This window comes from Phasianus colchicus, chromosome 18 (genome assembly GCF_987193195.1).
Source record: "Phasianus colchicus chromosome 18, bPhaCol1.hap1.1, whole genome shotgun sequence".
NCBI lineage: Eukaryota > Metazoa > Chordata > Aves > Galliformes > Phasianidae > Phasianus > Phasianus colchicus.
In genome coordinates this window covers 3,399,579-3,417,771 of record NC_143453.1, presented here as the reverse complement: position 1 = coordinate 3,417,771, position 18,193 = coordinate 3,399,579, and the positions used below count along the sequence as shown (strand labels likewise).

General features: G+C 52.7%; 1 protein-coding gene across 2 annotated transcripts in view; it reads right to left on the bottom strand.

Annotated features, from left to right (window-relative positions):
* Positions 1-642: 642 nt before the first annotated feature.
* The window catches only part of POLE (DNA polymerase epsilon, catalytic subunit), a 21,786-nt gene continuing 4,235 nt past the window's right edge, over positions 643-18,193 (bottom strand). The window contains exons 7-49 of one of the 2 annotated variants that reach the window (XM_031592171.2): positions 17,556-17,697; positions 17,239-17,319; positions 16,855-16,962; positions 16,634-16,744; positions 16,140-16,225; positions 15,674-15,793; positions 15,102-15,234; positions 14,808-14,921; positions 14,360-14,572; positions 13,884-13,991; positions 13,571-13,699; positions 13,334-13,436; positions 13,057-13,203; positions 12,761-12,906; positions 12,323-12,471; positions 11,881-11,973; positions 11,452-11,596; positions 11,154-11,311; positions 9,934-10,129; positions 9,584-9,798; positions 9,266-9,368; positions 8,703-8,783; positions 8,505-8,627; positions 8,200-8,418; positions 7,757-7,966; positions 7,476-7,619; positions 7,249-7,389; positions 5,922-6,075; positions 5,719-5,825; positions 5,427-5,603; positions 4,956-5,179; positions 4,567-4,787; positions 4,075-4,279; positions 3,745-3,918; positions 3,386-3,511; positions 3,086-3,218; positions 2,780-2,960; positions 2,556-2,687; positions 2,237-2,430; positions 1,828-2,028; positions 1,400-1,525; positions 1,136-1,225; positions 643-989 (exon numbers count right to left, since the gene is read on the bottom strand). In XM_031592171.2, the coding sequence (XP_031448031.1) occupies positions 876-989; positions 1,136-1,225; positions 1,400-1,525; positions 1,828-2,028; positions 2,237-2,430; positions 2,556-2,687; positions 2,780-2,960; positions 3,086-3,218; positions 3,386-3,511; positions 3,745-3,918; positions 4,075-4,279; positions 4,567-4,787; positions 4,956-5,179; positions 5,427-5,603; positions 5,719-5,825; positions 5,922-6,075; positions 7,249-7,389; positions 7,476-7,619; positions 7,757-7,966; positions 8,200-8,418; positions 8,505-8,627; positions 8,703-8,783; positions 9,266-9,368; positions 9,584-9,798; positions 9,934-10,129; positions 11,154-11,311; positions 11,452-11,596; positions 11,881-11,973; positions 12,323-12,471; positions 12,761-12,906; positions 13,057-13,203; positions 13,334-13,436; positions 13,571-13,699; positions 13,884-13,991; positions 14,360-14,572; positions 14,808-14,921; positions 15,102-15,234; positions 15,674-15,793; positions 16,140-16,225; positions 16,634-16,744; positions 16,855-16,962; positions 17,239-17,319; positions 17,556-17,697 (6,277 nt within the window). In that variant the 3' untranslated portion in view covers positions 643-875. Of the gene's footprint in view, positions 990-1,135; positions 1,226-1,399; positions 1,526-1,827; positions 2,029-2,236; positions 2,431-2,555; positions 2,688-2,779; positions 2,961-3,085; positions 3,219-3,385; positions 3,512-3,744; positions 3,919-4,074; positions 4,280-4,566; positions 4,788-4,955; positions 5,180-5,426; positions 5,604-5,718; positions 5,826-5,921; positions 6,076-7,248; positions 7,390-7,475; positions 7,620-7,756; positions 7,967-8,199; positions 8,419-8,504; positions 8,628-8,702; positions 8,784-9,265; positions 9,369-9,583; positions 9,799-9,933; positions 10,130-11,153; positions 11,312-11,451; positions 11,597-11,880; positions 11,974-12,322; positions 12,472-12,760; positions 12,907-13,056; positions 13,204-13,333; positions 13,437-13,570; positions 13,700-13,883; positions 13,992-14,359; positions 14,573-14,807; positions 14,922-15,101; positions 15,235-15,673; positions 15,794-16,139; positions 16,226-16,633; positions 16,745-16,854; positions 16,963-17,238; positions 17,320-17,555; positions 17,698-18,193 lie in introns of those variants that run through there. The other variant, XM_090120820.1, reaches the window with a different exon arrangement.

Below are 18,193 nucleotides of genomic sequence, written 5' to 3'. Positions count from 1 at the left end.
AGCCAGGGGAGCTGAGGGGCTCCAGGGCTGCCACCAAGGCACAAACCCTGCCCAGAGTCTGCCTGCAAAGCCACAGTACTTCTGGCCCCGGCCCAACAGCACTGTGCAGCTGGTGCCTGGCAGTAACCAAGTGGGGTATTATTTCTGAGCATAATCCACTGTTTTCCTGCTCTCATGTTACAGCACAGCCTCCTACAATGGCTCAGGGGAGAGGCAGAGTGGCGGGTGAGGGGAGGGCTGCAGCATGCAGAGCCTCGGGGGCTGTGGGGAACACCCCAGAGCAGAGTAGGGTGCACCGCTGGGGTGGAGGACCCCACGCTGCTGTCCCAGGGCCGTGCTGTAGGACAGCAGTGACTGCACCCCTCTGTGCTCAGGCTGAGCCCCAGGGAGGCACTGCCCAGCCCTGGCTGCAGCCCCTTGGGACGCAGTTACCAGCAGCATGGGCTGAGCCAGACACTAACTCAATTGCACAAAGCAGCAATCACATTAGGGGCTGGCTCTGCTGCCCCTCCAGCCTGGTTCATTTGGAAATGAGGGGCACAGCCTCTCTGCTTGCAGCCCAGGAGCAAACAGAGGCAGCTCCCTGCTCCTTCCTGCACAGCCAGGCCCTGGGCAGCTGCCCCTCTGCAAGAACCAAGCATGCTTTAAACAAAACATTTATTTATACATATTGTACATTAAAAACACACTGGGCCAGCACACTGGGTCACACCTCCAGCACTAACATCCACCCTGGGCACACGATCCCTACGGAGCACAACTCCCACACACCCTGGCTCCGTGCTGGGCTGGCTGCAGGAAGCACAGCTCCTCACCTGTTGGTGCAGCACCCAGCAGTTCCTAATCAACCCCAGATGCAGGATGCAAGTGCAGCCTCATTGCTGGAGCTGGGGGTTGGTGTGCAGCAGCCATTCGATGGTTTCCAGCAGGTGGGCCATGCCATAGTGCCGGGCAATGTTCTGGAAGATGGTGATGTGCTCCATGAAGGTCTGAGGGAGGAGGGAGAAGGGAAGCTCACACAGTGGACAGTGGAAAGGCAGGAGGGTTTGGCATCCTAACCCTAACCCAGTAGGATGGTTACCATGGAGGGAGCCACCAGCATGGGAGTGGGCCAGGCAGCATGCTGCAGGATTACCTGGGAGGAGATGGTGAGGGCAAAGTCTCCAGCACAGCTGCAGTACACAGGCATGTGTGTGTCCTTCACGCCGTGGCACTTCTTGCACACCTAAGAGGCAAAGGAGCTTTAGGTGGGGCAGGATGAGACACCCAGCCCTCTGCTAGGCACACGAGTGGCACAAAGACAGGGAAGTGCTGCCACAGGCTGATGAGACGTGTGGGACCAACGCCTCCATGCTGTTTGCAAGGTCAGTCTGCCCCCCTACAGCAGTCCGGTGCTCACCAGGTCCTGCAGCATGAAGGCCATCAGCTTCTTCTGCAGGGCTTCCACCAAGGCCATTTCTATGGAGTCAGAGTCGTACTGTGCCTGGCAGTTGGAACACACCCAGCTAGGCAGTACTGATCCGTCCTGGAAGCAAAGGGGAGGGCAGTGAGCACAGAACAGACTCTTCCTAAAAGGAAACGGCCAAACAAAGCTGCTTGGGAAGTCCCCAGTGCCAGGGAGATGCAATCAGGGTGAACTCTGCTCCTGGAGAGAATGGAGCACACAGCACTGGGACTTCTCATAGAGAGCTGGAAAAGGGGGTGCATAGAAATGGGCTTCAGGGGAGACTGAGCTGCACAGAGCCAAGCAAAGGGCATGAGGGAGGAAGAGGGGATTGGCAGGCATAGAGCAAAGCCATGCTAAAGCCTCCGTGTCCATGGCTGTACCTGGGAGAGGGCTGGGTCCTTGCACAGGTCCAGGTCCCTGCAGAAGTTGCAGTTTCTGCAGATGACCTCAGGGAGCACATAGGAGCGGCAAGGGTCCCGAAACTGGGCTTCATCTGAGAACTCTCCCACCTCGATGAGACGCAGCAGGTCCCTGCGCAGCTTGTTCACCTGGTTGGTGACATTGGCATCCAGGGACAGCACCTGCAAGAGACAGCCTGCTGAGCCCACCAGCCCTCCTGAGGACAACTCACACCTCACATGGATGAGAGCAGGGCAGGGCAAAACAAAGTGGCTGCAGGTCTGCAGTGCGCTTCTGGAAGAAAACCATGGCACATCAGAGCCAATGGACTGTGGAGTTTGAGCCCTGAGCACAAACCCTCAGAGAAGCAGCCCAGCCCACCCGGCTGACCTGGCAAACATATTTGATGAACTCCAGAGCAGGGTTGTTGAGTGGCAAGTAGGAACCAGGCAACACCGGGAACAAGTCTGATGGCTCAGTGGTGTGTCGGGAGCCAGACATCTTCTTCTGGATCTTTTGCGTGATGGTGAAGAAGCTCTGAGTGAGCTCATTGGCCACGTAATCCTGTGAGAAGGTGATCATGCCTAGGAAGACCAAGTGGAGAGCTGTGAGTGCATGCAGTGCAGGTGTGGCTGGCCAGGTGGGAGGCTCCCTGCCTTCCCCCGGGCTGCAGCAGTGCCAGCCCCAAAAGCCCATGCTGGGCACTCACCAGGCATGGCTCCTGTCTCGTTCTGTGCCTCCTGGGTCACCTGGCTGGTGCCTCTTCTCTTGACAGGAGTGCTGCCAGGAGCATTGCGCCGCAGCTCCTCCTTCATGCTGTGGTACACAGCCACGATGTAGGCTGCAGGGACACCAATAGGAACAGCCTGTGTTGGGGCAGCAGCAGCTGCCTCGTTGCAGGGCTCTTGGGATCAACTGCCAGGCCCTACTCACCCGACACAATCATCAGGAAATAGTTCTGGCAGGAGGCAGCTTGTGGCAAGAACTGCACGATGTTCCAACTGTTCTCCAGCAGCTCCTCCACGTTGGACTCATCTTCCTCATCTTCCTCCCCTGCCTCCTCCTCTTCTTCACTGTCTCCCTCCTCTAGTGCTTGCTTCTTGCTGCTATCTGTCTGGAACAGCACACAATGAGACAGTGATGTTACAGAGCTCCTCGGAGCCAGATGATGCCTCCACAGTAAGCTCAACCCCAGCCTCCGCTCAGCTCCTTGGGGACTGAGTGCTTCCTCTCCCTTACCTCCCCGCAGTGGATGCGAGAATGCACTTTTCCCTTGATACCTCCATAATTGGCTGGATCCATCCAGAGCAGGAACTCCCAGCAACGGGAGAAGGAAATAGTCAGAGAGTGGAAGATCTCCTTTGAGTGGATGCTGGAGGGAAGAGACCGCAGTCACCCATGACATCAGCATCTGCCCTAATTAACAGCCTTCTCCTTGGGATGGAGTGGTGTTAGCAACTGGGCAACCGTCCCCATTCTCCTAAAGGTCCCTTCTGGATTGAATCCTACAAGAGTTCTGGGAAGCCAGGTGCTGCCCACCTGTTGATAATGTACTCCATGTAGCTGATGGCATCCTCGATGCGCCGCTTCTTGGTGCACAGAATGATCCGGTTGAAGTTGGCGTACACCACCGAAGAGCCGAGGCGTCTGAACTCAGCCACCAACCTGCAGGCAGAGCACAGGAGCTGCATTCAGCACGCAGGAAGAACTGCTGCCATCCAGCTCCCCGTTAGCAGCAAACAGCACAGTGGCTCTGACTCACTGCCCATCTGCAGCCCTGTGCAACAAGATGCATCAGAAGGAACTGGTTGGGAGTGCCAACAGCATCTCGGTCACAAATGCCATGCTATGCCTGTCCCCTCTTTCTCAGGGTCTGGCAAGCTTCTGTTCTCACTTACTGCAGGAAAAGCTTCTTCATCATGTTGTGCAGCGTGCGGTGCAGCGCCGGGTCGTAGAGCAGAGAGGAAGGAGAGCGAAGCCAACGGTAAAAGTGAATGACCTGGTTGTCTGCATAGATGTTGTGGTACTGTGTGATCTCCTTCACCCAGCTCACCACCATGCTCTTCAGAATCCTGCCAGGGAGCACAGAGGAACATCACCCCACTGGCCACAATCCCTTCCTCTTTCCAGAAAAGGACACCCTTTCAGAGATATGCAGGATGACTCTCAGACCCTCTGCCACAGTGTAAATAAATGTCTGTGTAAGCCTCCAGCTCCTCCAGCCCTACCTGAATGTGTTGGAGCAGAGGGCGGTTTCATCATAGCTGGCTGGGATGTTGGCAGCTTGGTTCCCTGTCACCATATCTTCCAAGGATGCCTGCTGAATTACGTCAAAGCTGATGCTCATGCTGGAACCTCCTTCCATATCATTTACATGGTGGGACTGCAGCACTGTGTTCACAGCCAGGCTCTGGATATCCAGCTCCAGACACACTACGAAGAAGCAAAACCTCTCAGCAGGCAGGCAGGGCATCCTCATCCCAGACTCTTACTACTGCTGCTATTGGTGTCCATAAATTAGGAACGGATCTAGACTTGGATACCCGTATACATTTTCCCACTGCACACAGGACCTCCCATCCCTGGATCATGCCCACCACACCTTGCCCAAATCACTGCCAAACCATCAAAGCTGGAAGGCACTACTGCCAGCTCAGAGCTACTGCATCCAGCCCCGTGCAGTGCACACAGAGCAGCACACCTGATTCTGCCCTCCTCACCCGTGGAATAGCAGCCAGGGTTGTTTATCTCCACCGAGGCTCTCTCATCAAACTCCATGACGAGGCGGTTGTCATCAGCCTCCTTCCCCCCCAGGTCTGGGCGGGCTGTGGGTGACAGCCACAGCAAATGGTTGTGACGACGGAGGTGCCGTGAGAAGAACAGGTCAGAGCCAAAGGTGGAGATGTCATCAGGGAGGTTCCCGATGGGAATGTGGTAATATCTGGAGGAAAGGGAAAAGTACAGTCATCAGGAGTGAGCACAGCCATGCCTGTCCCAACAGGGAATGCAGCACCTGCCCTTGGCTTGGCTGCAGTCTCTTCCCAGTGAGAAGCATGGCAACCCTAGGGCAACGTGGCAACCCTGGGGCAATGTGGCCAACCCCAGGCACCTGCTCATCTCAAAGGCCTGGGACAGGCACGTGTCCAGGTTGAGGTAATGGCGGATCATTCGTCGGGCTGCGTGGCGCTGCCAGTCCAGGACTGAGTAGCTGATGTCATCTGTCACCCGGATGGGGACCAGGGGGAACTCCTCAAGGATGGGAATGCCGCTCGCCAGCCGCTTCAGCTCCCAGTTGGACTGCACAGCAACCAACGTGGGACCCCGGCGCTCATCCTATGAGCAGAAGACATGTCCTGCACCTCTCCAGCCAGCACCAGTGCTCCACTGGAGGCCAACAGGGCCATGTTCTTCATCCCACTGTAGGGACTGCACCTTCAGCACTGCGCACAGCACCTCTGGAAGCATCCAGCTCCGCAGCAAAGCGTGGCAGAACCCCACAGCAACATCCACATCTACGCAGCAGCGCCTCCCACAGCACCTTCCCCCCACAGCACACCCACGGGGTGCCTCCAGCTCTCACCTTGTAACCCAGCAGCAGCCGCTGGATGGCTCTGCAGATGGCTTTGGGGTCGGTCTCGGCGCGCACTTCGAAGGTGTGCTTGTCTGGAGGCAGCAGCTCCTCACCCACCCTTTCCAGCAGCGCGCTGCGCTCCGCTGAGAACATGGTGGTGAGGTTTGGCATCTGGTTGCTGCGCACCTGGAACCAGAGCGTGACACAGTGAGGGTGAAGGCTGCATGCTGGGAGCCCAGGACAGGTAATCTCTGATGAAAACCTGCTGCTGTCTGCATAAAGAAAGCCTCCAGGCTCCTACCGTGTCCAGCACAAAGACAGCAGCCTTGCGCTGCGCGGGGATGAAGAGGCCAAAGAGGGCCCTGCTGCCCTGGGAGCTGTGGTAGAGGTAGATGTGACGGATGCTCCCTATGGATGAAGTGCATGTGAGTGGTGCGTGCTGGGTGCCAGGTGCCATCCCTCACACATGAGGCACGCCAGCAGTAGCTCTGCCTGCTGCCTCACCTGGCTCCAGGTAGGGGAACTGTGCCAGCGAGCGCATCTCCAGGTGCTCGATGTCGAAGGTGTCAGCCTCACGGCCCGTCAGGTGCCGGACGAGCTGCCTGCTGACCATGCAGACACAGCCCAGCTGGATCAGAGCCCTCAGCAGCAGTGGCACCTGTACCAAGAGATGTGGTTGGACAGCAGCCCTCAGCCAAACTCCCCTCAACATCCAGACTGAGAGCAACCCAGCTCACAAACATGGGGATCTGTGGTGCCTCAGGCCTGGCTTTGGTACCACTGCAGACCATGTTCCTAATTCATGTTTGTTCCTATCTAGACCCCATATGACCTGCTGGTCCCTTAATCATTTTGTGTTTATCCCAATACAGCACCTTTTTAATGTCTCCGAGCACCTGTTTTATTTCAATTATTAATTTTAATTGCCTCTTAGCTAGCTTCTTGGTTTTATCTAGCTCTACTGATTAAACACCACAACAGCGGAGAGGACTGAGGTTTGCTGCTGGAAGATTTTGTAGTTAATAACACCCCTGAGCAGACCAAGCTTTTCCTGCTTAGGCAAAGATTTTCAATCCGTAGTAATTCTATATTGCATTTTAGTTGCAAATTCATTTGCCTTTACATTTCTTTCAACATACAGCACCACTCTGAAAATGGTGCAATCTACTCTGCCATTTCTATATAGGTCACATCCCGAGGCTACAATAGCTTTTCAATTATATTCCCATCACTGGGTTTTCAGATGCTGAATAAATGTCCTCAATTAGAAGCAAGCATCCCAGTTTTTCCTCTTCATTTTCAGGCTGTCATTGCTAATACCACAGTACATTTCATGTTGGTTTGATGCTTTACACGTGTACAGCTGAACCTCGTTTAGGTTCTTTGCTCTTCCCCAATATTTCAAGCTGTGTCACGTTCTTCTTTCTGGCACACCATGATTTTATAAACTCATTTTAGAGGATTAGAGAACTACATGGGGTTTTTACTCGTCTGTACTCTGAAAAGTCTTTTTATTCATCTTTTCCTAGTTTAAATATAAGCAGTCTCGTTCTGCTTTGGTTTAGAGGAGGATCTTTCTGCTTAAAGGCCTCCAGGTTTTTCAATTCCAAATAAACCCAACCCCCTTTCCTTGACATACCTTAAACCACATCCTGCTATTCTTTACCTCTGCCCATGCACAAGTGGTTACATTCCAGAGCACTCCACTGTGGTGGGTCTTTGACTTTTAGTCTGTAACTGTGCCACTGCATTTTTAACTCACAGTAAGAGCAGCAAACTACCACTCAGCACTCCTTAAAAACAGGGAGGGAATGAGCACTGGAGAGGTTACCTGAGTCTCATACACTCCCTCGATGTCTGGAGCAGAGAGGTCAGCGTTGATCTCGTTGATGTGCTCCTGGTACATGTCCTCAGGGACTGAGTACTCGTACAGGTTGTACACCAGGTTTGATCGGGGCAGGATCCTGTTCACCTGCCAATAGAAGGGGCACTCAGAGCACGAGCCGAAGGGCATGGTTTCCCTGTCCTACAAGCATCAGGGATGGAAAAGGTCCTCACCTTCCTGTAGACCGCTCCCTCCTCGGGCTTTGCGACGCGCTGGTTGACGTAGAACACCCTGGGGATGCTCAGCTTGATGCAGTGCAGGTCGCTCCCAATCACTGCCCACAACCTGAACAGGCCAGGCTGGCTGGTCTCAGCGATCTGCAGGACCCAGGTTTCGAGATGGCATGAGTGGGGAGATCCAACACGCCATCAGCTCTTACACACAGCCCACGGAGCACTTTGGGGATGCGATGTGGCCAATTAGCAGTCACACGAGCTGAGATTGGCAGCAATACCTGCACGATCTGCCAGGGCAGGTCCAGGATGCTGCGCGCGGTGCGGCGCAGGTAGCTGCCCAGCCCCCTGGAGAGGGCATCACGGACCACCCCGCCGCCCGCCGCCGTCCCTCCGTCCTCCAGGCGCCGCCTCTTCCGCCGCTCGCGTCGCTGCCGGGCCTGCAGCTCCCACTTCTTCTGGTGGAAACGCAGCCAGGCCACGAGCTCCTCCTGCGTGGATCGACAGCGTGTGAGGGGCGGCCCCAAGAACCAGCGTTTGTTTCCCATCCGTGCGACCCCAAGTGCTGCACCAGCAGGCCTTCCTGTCCCAGCCCGTGTCCCCGCTGGCCCCCATTTGGCCGCTCTCACTTGCATTTCTCTTTGTACCCACAACCCGTGGAAGCAGAGTGGGCTCAGAGCTTGGCACGCAGCCCCAAGTCTGCCCCCCAGCTTCTTCTGCCCACCTTGGTGGTGCCCATGGAGGGAGGAGGACCCAGGATCTCCCGCCAGGACTGGGACAGCTCCAAACTCTGGGACATCTCTTGGCTTTCCTCTGCAGTAGGGACTCGCTTCCGTTTGTTTGCAATGGGAACGGATGGCTGAAGTCTCTTGGCAGCCCCAAAGTCCTCTATGTCGCCAACCTGTGAGTTGGGTGTGCCCTCCTGGGGCTGGTTAGCGAGGACCTGGGGGGAGAAAGGACAACAGGAAGGCGTGCTGCAGGACGAGTCCCTGCTTAGCACAGTCAGCACCCTTCCCTTGCCCTCCTTACCTGCCTCTTGCCTTCAGAAGTGAAGAGCTCGTTGATCTTTTTCTGTTTGTACACATCATTCTTCTCCAGGAGTTTCTTGTGCAGCCAGTCTGGGTGCCGGACCCGTGGCACTGGGTTCTTTACCTGAGGAACAGCCCCAAATTACAGTCCCTGTTTAATGTTCTCCTACCAGCATGGAATTGCTTCCCACTCCTGTACCTGCTGCAGGGCTGCAGGAATAGTGATGATTTTCTGGATGGTGCTTCCCAGTCTCTCAATGTAGTAGTCCCAGTCCAGAATCTGTGAACAAGGTAAAGGAGTGGGGAGTGAAGGAAGCAGAACAGAAGGATACTAGTTTAGGTTTTGCCAGTAGATGTGGGATCCAGGATTTCATAGAATGGCTTGGGTTGGAAAGGACCTTACAGCCCACACAATTCCCTGCCATGTGGTTGCCCAGGGCCCCATCCAGCCTGGCCTTGGGCACCTCCAGGGATGGGTGCATTCAATCCCATAATCATGTCATCAATAAAAATTTTGAAAAGTACTATTTCCAAGATGATTCCCTGAGGGACACCATTCCTCAGCAGCATCTACCTGGACGTAGAGCTGCTGATCACAACCCTCTGGCTGTGACCACCTGATAAATTCCTTATCCTCTGGATAGTCAATCCTTCAAATCTGTACTTTCCTGGGGACCCCTCACAGCAACCTATGAATGCCAGTGGCTGCTGTGCCAGAGGGACGAGCTGCCCCAGCAGAGCCACAGGCTGTGCTCAACTCACCGCCCGAATGTTGAAGTCCTGCAGCGAGGGGCTCTTCAGCCATTTCCGGAGGTAGTGTTTCCGTACGCTGGGCTCTGCTTGGAAGATGGCAAGGGGGATGGCCCTGGAGAAGGCAAGGAAACACTCAGTGCCCACCCAGAGCAAGGTCCTGGCTGCAGAGCACCCCCTTTTCCATACTGCAGAGACCCTCAGGGTTTTCCCCTCCCACCATGCAAGCATTACACCTTGCAAACCTCAGCCACACAACACCCATTCACTCCTTGCGGCCACCCTGCCCTGCCCACGTGCTGCCCACTCAAACTTTCCAGACATGGGTACCTCTCAGTGACAGGAGAGCCCTCAGGTTTCCTGGAGATGATGAAGCGGCAGCTCAGCCCTGCATCCTTCACCATCTGGTCCCCCAGGAACTCTGCCAGGCGCTTGGCAGTGCTGATGGAGGTGGATTTCTGCTCCCCATAGTCCTCCAGCTTGCGAGACATGGAACGGTTTTCTGAGATGAGCTCAAACAGCTCCGAATCGGGCATGTTGGCAGCCTGAAGGCAGGGGGGAACAAAAATATATCGCAAGAGTTTAGTGATTAAACATCACAGCATCCAAGCAGCTCTTCTATCTTCTGTTATACCACTTGAGGGATGCATGGAACAGCCAACCTGCAAAGCAGTGCATACCTTGCTGTACAGCACATCCAGCCAGTAGTCAGCCACCTTGGCCACAGAAGCATAGACCTCCTCCAGCGTGGTGCCTTTCAGGAAGGCCTCGAATACAGAAGACTGGAATATCTTCACCAGCTGCAGCTCGCCCCGGCGCTTCACCTCAAAGCCCTTCAGCTCAGCCAGGGACCCATCCTCATTGAACACTGCGTACCTGGGGCACATAGACTGTTTCAGCTTGGCCTGAGAAAGCACAACAGTTTGTGCCCCAGCCCATCAATACCAATTGGGGGAGCTGAACTGCACAGCAGTAAAGGCCAGGAGGTGAGACAGGGCAAGGTGGTGGAGATGCGGAGGGAGGTATCAGGAAGAGCTTTAGAGAAAAGAAGGAAGGTTTGTAAGCTTAGTAAAATGATTCAGGGGAAACATCAGCTACTGATGTGGTTCTAAGAATAAGAATATGCCACCCTCTTTCATTTTTTTGCTTTTCCCTAGCCATTCTTTGTATGTATGTCTCAAGATAAACCTGAACAGAAGCTCAGCTAAAGGAAGAGAGATGATACTCAAGTCTACATTATTTTGACAACCCATCTCACTAGTATGGCTGCATACTTCCTCCACTGGTGATGGTGCCTACCATCTACGTTATTTCCACTTGAGCATGACCAAGGAATAAATGCCTTTGCCAACACCCTGAAACCACAGGGAATAAGGAAGCCCTGAGGGAAGAGTCCTGTGTACAGCATCCATTCAGTGTTTGGCATCAGTTTCATTTGTATGGCATAGACATGGCATGGGAAGGCACTGACAGGGGATGGCAGATGTTAGAACTTGTCTGATGGGCAGAGAGCACAGACAGGCTGAGCACTCTGAGGACAGAGGGTCCTGAAGGATGGAAATGGCTTTTCTGAGTTCAGACCCAGGTCCACAGACACCTCTGTAGCTATGTAATGCTGGTGTTCCCACTTACGTTGCTGTGGAAAAATCAGTAGTATTTGGAGACAACTGCTTTCCTACAATGTGTTAATATGTAACAGCAGCACCCATTCCTTTTCTCCAAAAAGAGAAGAAAGGGGAAACCTCACAGAAATAAATTACTAGAACTCCTGAGAGACAAAAAGACCAAAACTGGTGAATTTAAAAGAGATGAGGTAGAGCATAAGCAATACAAAAAGTCCTCAAAAGGAAAGTCAAAAGCTACCTGGGGACGTAACATTATTTCAAGCATTGAGTCCTACCTTTTCTTCAGCTTCTTTCCCTCCTCCTTGGAAGCTGGGAGGATCATGGCCAGGTATGGCCCATCCACTTCAAAGAAGATGCTGTTCTCTGAGCGTGTGATGTAGGTGAGAGAGGTTGGGTCCTGCAGCTCCTGGTACTGATCATTTGTGAAGCCTTCCTGCAGACACAGCCCCAGAAGAACAGCCTGACTCAACAGCTGGGCTGGTTCTACCAGGAGATACCATACTTTCTTTCCTTGTCAGTCCTCCAGTCATTTCCCCAGACTCCAAAGCTGGCTGGAATGGGTGTGAGACTCACCTTCACCAGGATGTTCAGCATAGCACCTGGGTAAGAGATTGTCACCTTTGGCTTCTTGGCATTGGTTGACTTGATGACAAAGTTTTCTGGGAAGCTATTAGGGAGGACACACCAAATCCCATCTGTATCCAGTTCCAGAGGCCTCCTAAGGAAAGAAGGAAGATCACTCAGGAAATCAGCAGTTGATACCGAATAACAGCTCTGCTGCTGCCTGCACAGAGGAGCCCACTGCTCCACTCTCCTGTCCCTCCTTTAAAGTGAGCCCTTGGAAGGCAGCAGACAAACCACCAATGCCAGCAATCTGAATCTTCAACACAAAACACTGATCTTTCAGCACCTGATGTTCCCCCACTGGTTCTCTGCTCCACAGACTCAAACCCCACTCTGTGTGCAGAAAAACCTTTCCTTTCCAACTCAGCACATACTCACCCAATCTGCTCAATCAGTTCCCTGGCCTGTGTGATGATATTGGCTCCTGTGAAGCAGACAATCCCAGCCATTTCCATGGAGTACCATCGAGCTCTGGGAACAGAGGAGTCCAGCTGAATGGGATGCAGTGCTACCCCACAACCAGCTATGGGAAAGGGCAGAAAGGCTTTCAGAGGGAGAAGAGCAAAGAACAAAGCAGCACTGTGCCATGGTAGACTGCTCTCCTTTCCTTTTAAGTGGTTTCTCAAAGAAAACACAAATAGAGAATATTGGTGCCCCTTGCTGCTCAACACTATAGGTCTCAAAGATCAGAAGTCATTAATAGAAGCAAGAGGGAAGTGTTCCAGGGATCACTCATCCCTGTGCTACGGAAGCAGGTGAAGGAAGTGGCCCCAAAACAACCCTGGGTGCTCTCTGGAAGACTCAGCCCGCTCAGACTCACCCTTTCCGCATGACATAGCCATAGAAAGAATTGAGAATGCACTTGTGTGCCAACTGCAGGGAGTCATAGAGGATCTCCATGTTCTTGCAGCGTTTCACTTCAGAGGCATCTCCTGTCTCCATGGCTGCAGACAGCTTCTTCTTCCACACCTGGGAGTGACAGGTAGAGTTGGAGAGGTGATGGGTGCCCTGTCCTTGGAGACACCCAAGGTCAGGTTGGGCTGGGCCCTGAGCACCCGATCAGCTGTAGGTGTCTCCGTTCATTGCACAGGAGTTGGACCAGATGGCCTTTCAAGGTCCTTTCCAACTCAAACCATTCAATCATATCCCTACTGAGTACAAAGGCTGAACAAACCCATCCTTCAGGGCTCAGGCTTTCAGCAGTTGGTGAGAACTCCCCATCCTTAGCTGGACAATGAAAGCAGGACTCAGCCAATACCTTGTGCAGCCCCTTGAACTCATAGCGGCGGTCCCTGAAAGCTCGCACCGTGTCCACATAGAAGGAGTTCTCTCGTTGGCAGATGGTGGTGACCCTCTCCTCCACCTTGGTGACATGGATCTTCTTGTAGGCTTTGCGGCAGTAATCTGGTCAAGGGAATAACACAGGTTGTTTCTCAGCAGTTGGTGCCCACTATGGAGGGAGGAGGTGGACACACAGGAGGGGTGGACAGAGCTGCACGAGGTTCTGGCTGAACAGCATCACTCTGTGCCTCAGCTCATGACATTAACTCTTACCTGCCAGCCGCTTCTTCTCATACTTGGCTTGTTCCTCTCGAGAGAGCTCGTGGAAAGCACGGGGTGCTCCATCAGGGTAGAGTGGAGGGAACTTCTCTGACTCCAACTGCTGCTGGATGCGGTGGTACTCACTGCGGCTCGCAGGCACTGCAAAGGGCAATGGGGAGTTTTTCAGAAGAGAAGCAGGAATCATTCTCAGCATTATCCAGTGGGACAGCAAGGTCCCTACTGTACTCAGGCTCACTGAGTGGGACAGCAAGGTGTCCGTTGTACTCACTGAATTCTCCTCTCCACTGCCACGTCATCCGGCGCTGGCAGTTGGCCCCTGGCTTGTTGAAGTCACAGGCAGCACACGTGGCCTCATCCACCATTGCTGAGGGCTAAGGAAGAGACACACAGATGTCAGAGGATGCTTATTTGATGCCCCTGCCCTGAGCAAAAAGTTCACCCCTTGCTGTTCAAGGGGATCAAATCAGAGAGATGACAAAACAGAGACCATCCTGATGTCACCTACCTGCAATCTGTTGGTCAGAATGATGTTGGGGTACATGGCCCCCACATCTAAATGGTAGATAAGGGGACATTCAATTCGGTTAGGAACATCTTTCAGGGAATTCAGTTTGACTTTGATTTCATCACAGACCTGTGGAGAGATGATGCAGAAATGAAACTCAGATAGGAAGGAATTAATGTGCCAAATACATGTTGAATTTGGTTTTTTACTTTTGCACAGAGGCACTAAGAACTGAAAGGACCAAAGGAGGAGCACTAGGGAGAGCAGCAGCAAAACTTTTGTTCTGGACCTTCAGGGCAGAGGATGACATTACCTCCTGGAAGTTGGTGACTTGATCCAATGGCAAACCCTCCTCCTCCTCAATAGCGTGCCGGAGAGTCTTCTCCACATTCTGCACCAAGTAGTCAAAGGCAGCAGGGTTCTGCAGGGGCATGGGGACAGTGCTGAGCCTGCTTCCAGCCCAGGCACTTGGCCCCAGTTTGGAGACCAAAGTGTACAACAGCACATCAAGGTGCAGGCAAAGGCACCACAGCAAAACACACAGCACAGGGAAGAAACAAAGGCTGCTCCTCTGCCTCTGCAGCAATTCTACAAACAGCCAGTCTGAGGCCACAGAGCTCCCCATCCCTTCCCAGGTTAGCCCGAAGCAGCTTCAGGTGTCCATAGGGTCTCCTAGAGCATTCCTAGAGCCCAACCCCAGCAAAAGCAGATGGGGAACATTAACACCAATGGAGGATCACCCCAGAGCACCATGATCTGCACACACAGGATGGCTGCAGGGCCCTTTACCATTTTGAAGCGGCAGGGGATGTCACTACGGAACACTCCCGACTCCAGTGCTTCCACGTGGCCTCCAACGTATGTCTCTGAGTCCAGCACGTGGCCATCCTCTGTGAGCTTGTTGAATTCCTGCTCCTGCTTGTTGGGGAAGATGATGTTGGCATGATAGGCTTGAACCATCAGCAGCGCCTCGCACAGCGTCCCAGAACCTTTTCGTAACACCTGCAAGAGAAAACAAACCTGCTCTCAGCAGGGGCCTCGTGGGACCAGGATGGCTCTGCTAATGGGAAGGCAGGGGTGGAGAAAAAGGAGCAGCCTCCAAGTGTTCTCCCCCTCCTCCATTGATATGATGGGATCAGGGCAGCAGGAGTCAGCCCTATTGCCAGCACATCATGGTGGTGTGGGAGATGCAGCTCCTTGCCCAGCAGGCAATTTGTTCTTCTCAGAGTGCACTCACCTCATCGGGCTCCATTGGGATGATGGTGCACAAGGCAAAAATGAAAGGGTGCACGTATTTCATATACATGTAATAGGTGGCAACGGCATCGGACACTGAATAGGTGGCCAGGGTCTGTTGGAGAAGGGTGGGAGCCAAATTAATCCCAGTTGTATGTGATACAGCAGCTCAATGATAAACATAGAATCATTAAGGTTGGAAATGACCATGAGGTTCATCAAGTCCAACTGTCAACCCATTCCCATCGTGCCCACTGAGCCATGTCCCTCAGTGTCACATCTACCCTGGGAATACCTGAGGCTCCTCTGTAGCCATCCGGCACATCTCTTCAGGGTCCAGCTCCACTGGGTCATAGCCCAGTTTTGCTTTAGCTGCTGCCTTCAGGTTGTGACTCCCCACTGGGAGGTAACTGTCTCTCTTCACCCACCTGGACAGGACAATGAGAACGTGTGCATAAAAGCCAGCCCTCACCTTCAGAAAGGGCTCAGGCGTGCAAATAGGATCTTGATTGTATCTCTACCTATGCACTTAAATCCTGACCAGGACATTACTCCATCACTCAGATTTACACCATTACCTCTAATACTCTCATACCTCAATGACTTAAAGGCGAACATTTTACTACAAGAGGAGACACCACCAGGACAGCAAAGTCAGTCAACCACCCCCCAAATACTGATCCAGGGGGTAATCACCACCAAAACCTCAGCTTCTGAGGCGGACTGCAATCTCACACAAACGTGTCCTTTCCTGTTCTTCCCATGCCAGGCAGGCTGGTGGGTCAGGAGACAGTCCAATTTTTGGTATTTTATATAAACCCAAGAGATAACAATGCAGTTATGCAGCAGGGAGGCAGTATGTGGTACCTTAGGCAGTCCATGTGGATGCACTGTGATGCTTTGTACTCTCCCTGGCTGTCCTTCTGAAATCCAATTTCCTGATACATGTTAATTCCATGAGCTGCGGCTCTTGCTTCTACAAAGGGCCTGGGGGAAGAGGCAGCATGCGACAGAAGAATTCAACAGCCATTTTTCTTCATCTCCACCAACAGTTCCACAACCACGTTATTACAAATCACACGCAATTTTTTATCTATCTGGACAAAGTGAAAGCTTCCTGCTTTAATGTGAATAGTTATAATGTGAATGAAAAGTGCTCTAAAGAAGTTCAGAGGCACTGAACGGGGGATTCAATGACATGACAGCATGTCCCACCCAGCCCCTTTGGAAGCAACACAAAGGAAAGGACATCAGGGCTGTACCCAACCCTGACCCATAGCTCAGGTCACACCTTCCCAGGAGGAACTGGTTTAGTTTTCATTCCTGATCTTACCAGTCAAAGAAGTCTCCATTGTATGTGACAATGATGGTAGGCTTGGTCTCCTGGACGTGTTCAAACCACCTCTGGATTAAATGAGCCTAGTGGGAAACAGGAGAATAAAAAACCATGAAGCAACTTCATCTTCTTGACAGAAAGACATTACATACAATGCAGTTTACTCTGCCCTTCCCCTATTCTCCCCACCCAGCCAGAACCTCTCTTACATTCCTATCAAAAAGCCTGACAACCTACAGGATCATAGAACTATAGAACGGCCTGGGTTGAAAAGGACCACAATGCTCATCCAGTTCCAACCCCCTGCTATGTGCAGGGTCGTCAACCACCAGACCAGGCTGCCCAGAGCCACATCCAGCCTGGCCTTGAATGTCTGCAGGGCCCCCTAAGTCTCTCAATGGGACAGAGTGCTGTGCAATAACTTCTCTTTGGTCAGCAAGATAGCCAAGCGTGTAAAAAGCAGCTGTATCCATTAAGCAGAACCTACTTACTTCATCTGGCTCATTAAAGACGCAGAAGGGACCCTCATATTCTGGCTTGGGAGTGAACTCAAAGTCTTCTATATCCTCAGAGACGATCTCCCTGTTTGTGATCAGGTAGCCCTGGGAGGTGATAAAGAGACAGAACTGACATCTCCTGGCTGGAGCTGGAACGACAGCCTGCTCCCCAGTTTCATGGCTGCAGCACGAGGGTAGCTCTGCCGTCCCATTACCTGCCCATCAATCATGTAGGAGATCATCATGATCTGGTCAGTCTCTGCATCAGGAAACTTCAAGGGGAGTTTGGTGGTTTCGATGTCAAAGGCGAGGACAACGGGATCCTGAGCAAGGCCAAACACATTAAAACAGATTCTAAAGCTGAATGGAAGGTGATTCCCATCAAGCTTTCCAAACCCAGTGTTGGTGCAGTGGGTGAACCAGCTCCTCTCAGTAACCATTTACCCAACTCAACAGCACCACCCAAGCCCATAGCCAAAACCTGCCCCATGAACACCACAGTGTGACACCAGCTTCATGCTGGGAACGACTGCTGGAAGTCAGCTTCTAGGAGAACATCCATGTATAGAGACAGAGTGCTGCCCTTTGCAGGTGCTTACCGGCCTCTCCACCAGGTCATCCCTGCGGGTGATCTCAGGGGGGAAGGTGCTGCCGCGGTACCGCACGTTGTACCAGTGAGCCTGGGAACAGAACAGTGGGCAGAGCCTTACTGCAAAGCTGCTCCCAGCAGTGCTGCTGGTTGTAGACTAGGAACAGAGCTCCGCAGATTAAGCATAATACAGGAGAAAGGCACAAACTTGGGCTGCATATCAACCACTTGACTTTTCTGTGCAAGTGACTGAGGTGAGGGCCCAGCAGTGCAGGAGCAAAGACAGCAGTAGGAGAGCACAGCATTTCCAGCCTCCTCATCCCTTACCACGTGGATCTTCAGGTCGATGGAGAGCCGCACGTGGTAGGGCACATCATACTCTCGCATGTCCACAATGTTGTCCATTTGGTTGGTGACCTTTTTGGAGGCTCCTTCCTCCACTGTGGTCAGGCTGCCTCCAGCCAGAGCACTGCAGGGAGCAGAGGAAGACAGCCCTTAGAATCATAGAATCACCAAGGTTGGAAAAGATCCACAAGATCACCCAGTCCAACCATCCACCCATCACCAATAGTTCTCACTAAACCATGTCCCTCAACACAACGTCCAAACGTTCCTCGAACACCTCCAGGGTCAGTGACTCCACCACCTCCCTGGGCAGCCTTGTACATGAGAAGGTCAGTGCTCATCTTGCACATAGCAGCACTGACTGCACATGACTGTATGTGAAAGCAACAAGACAACAACAACATCCAAAGAGCAGACAGAAGTTGGTAAAGAACAGAATGAGAAATGTTTCCCCTTAATACAATCACCATCTTTGTGGAAGGACGGTCCTATGGCTGAGAGCATCCCTTCACTCCCCATCCCTCCCCATCTGACATTCACTTATGTGCTACATCTGTGCAGAGATATGGACAAAATCCTACAGATATCCATATAAAAGAATAGGTTTGGATTAACAAAAT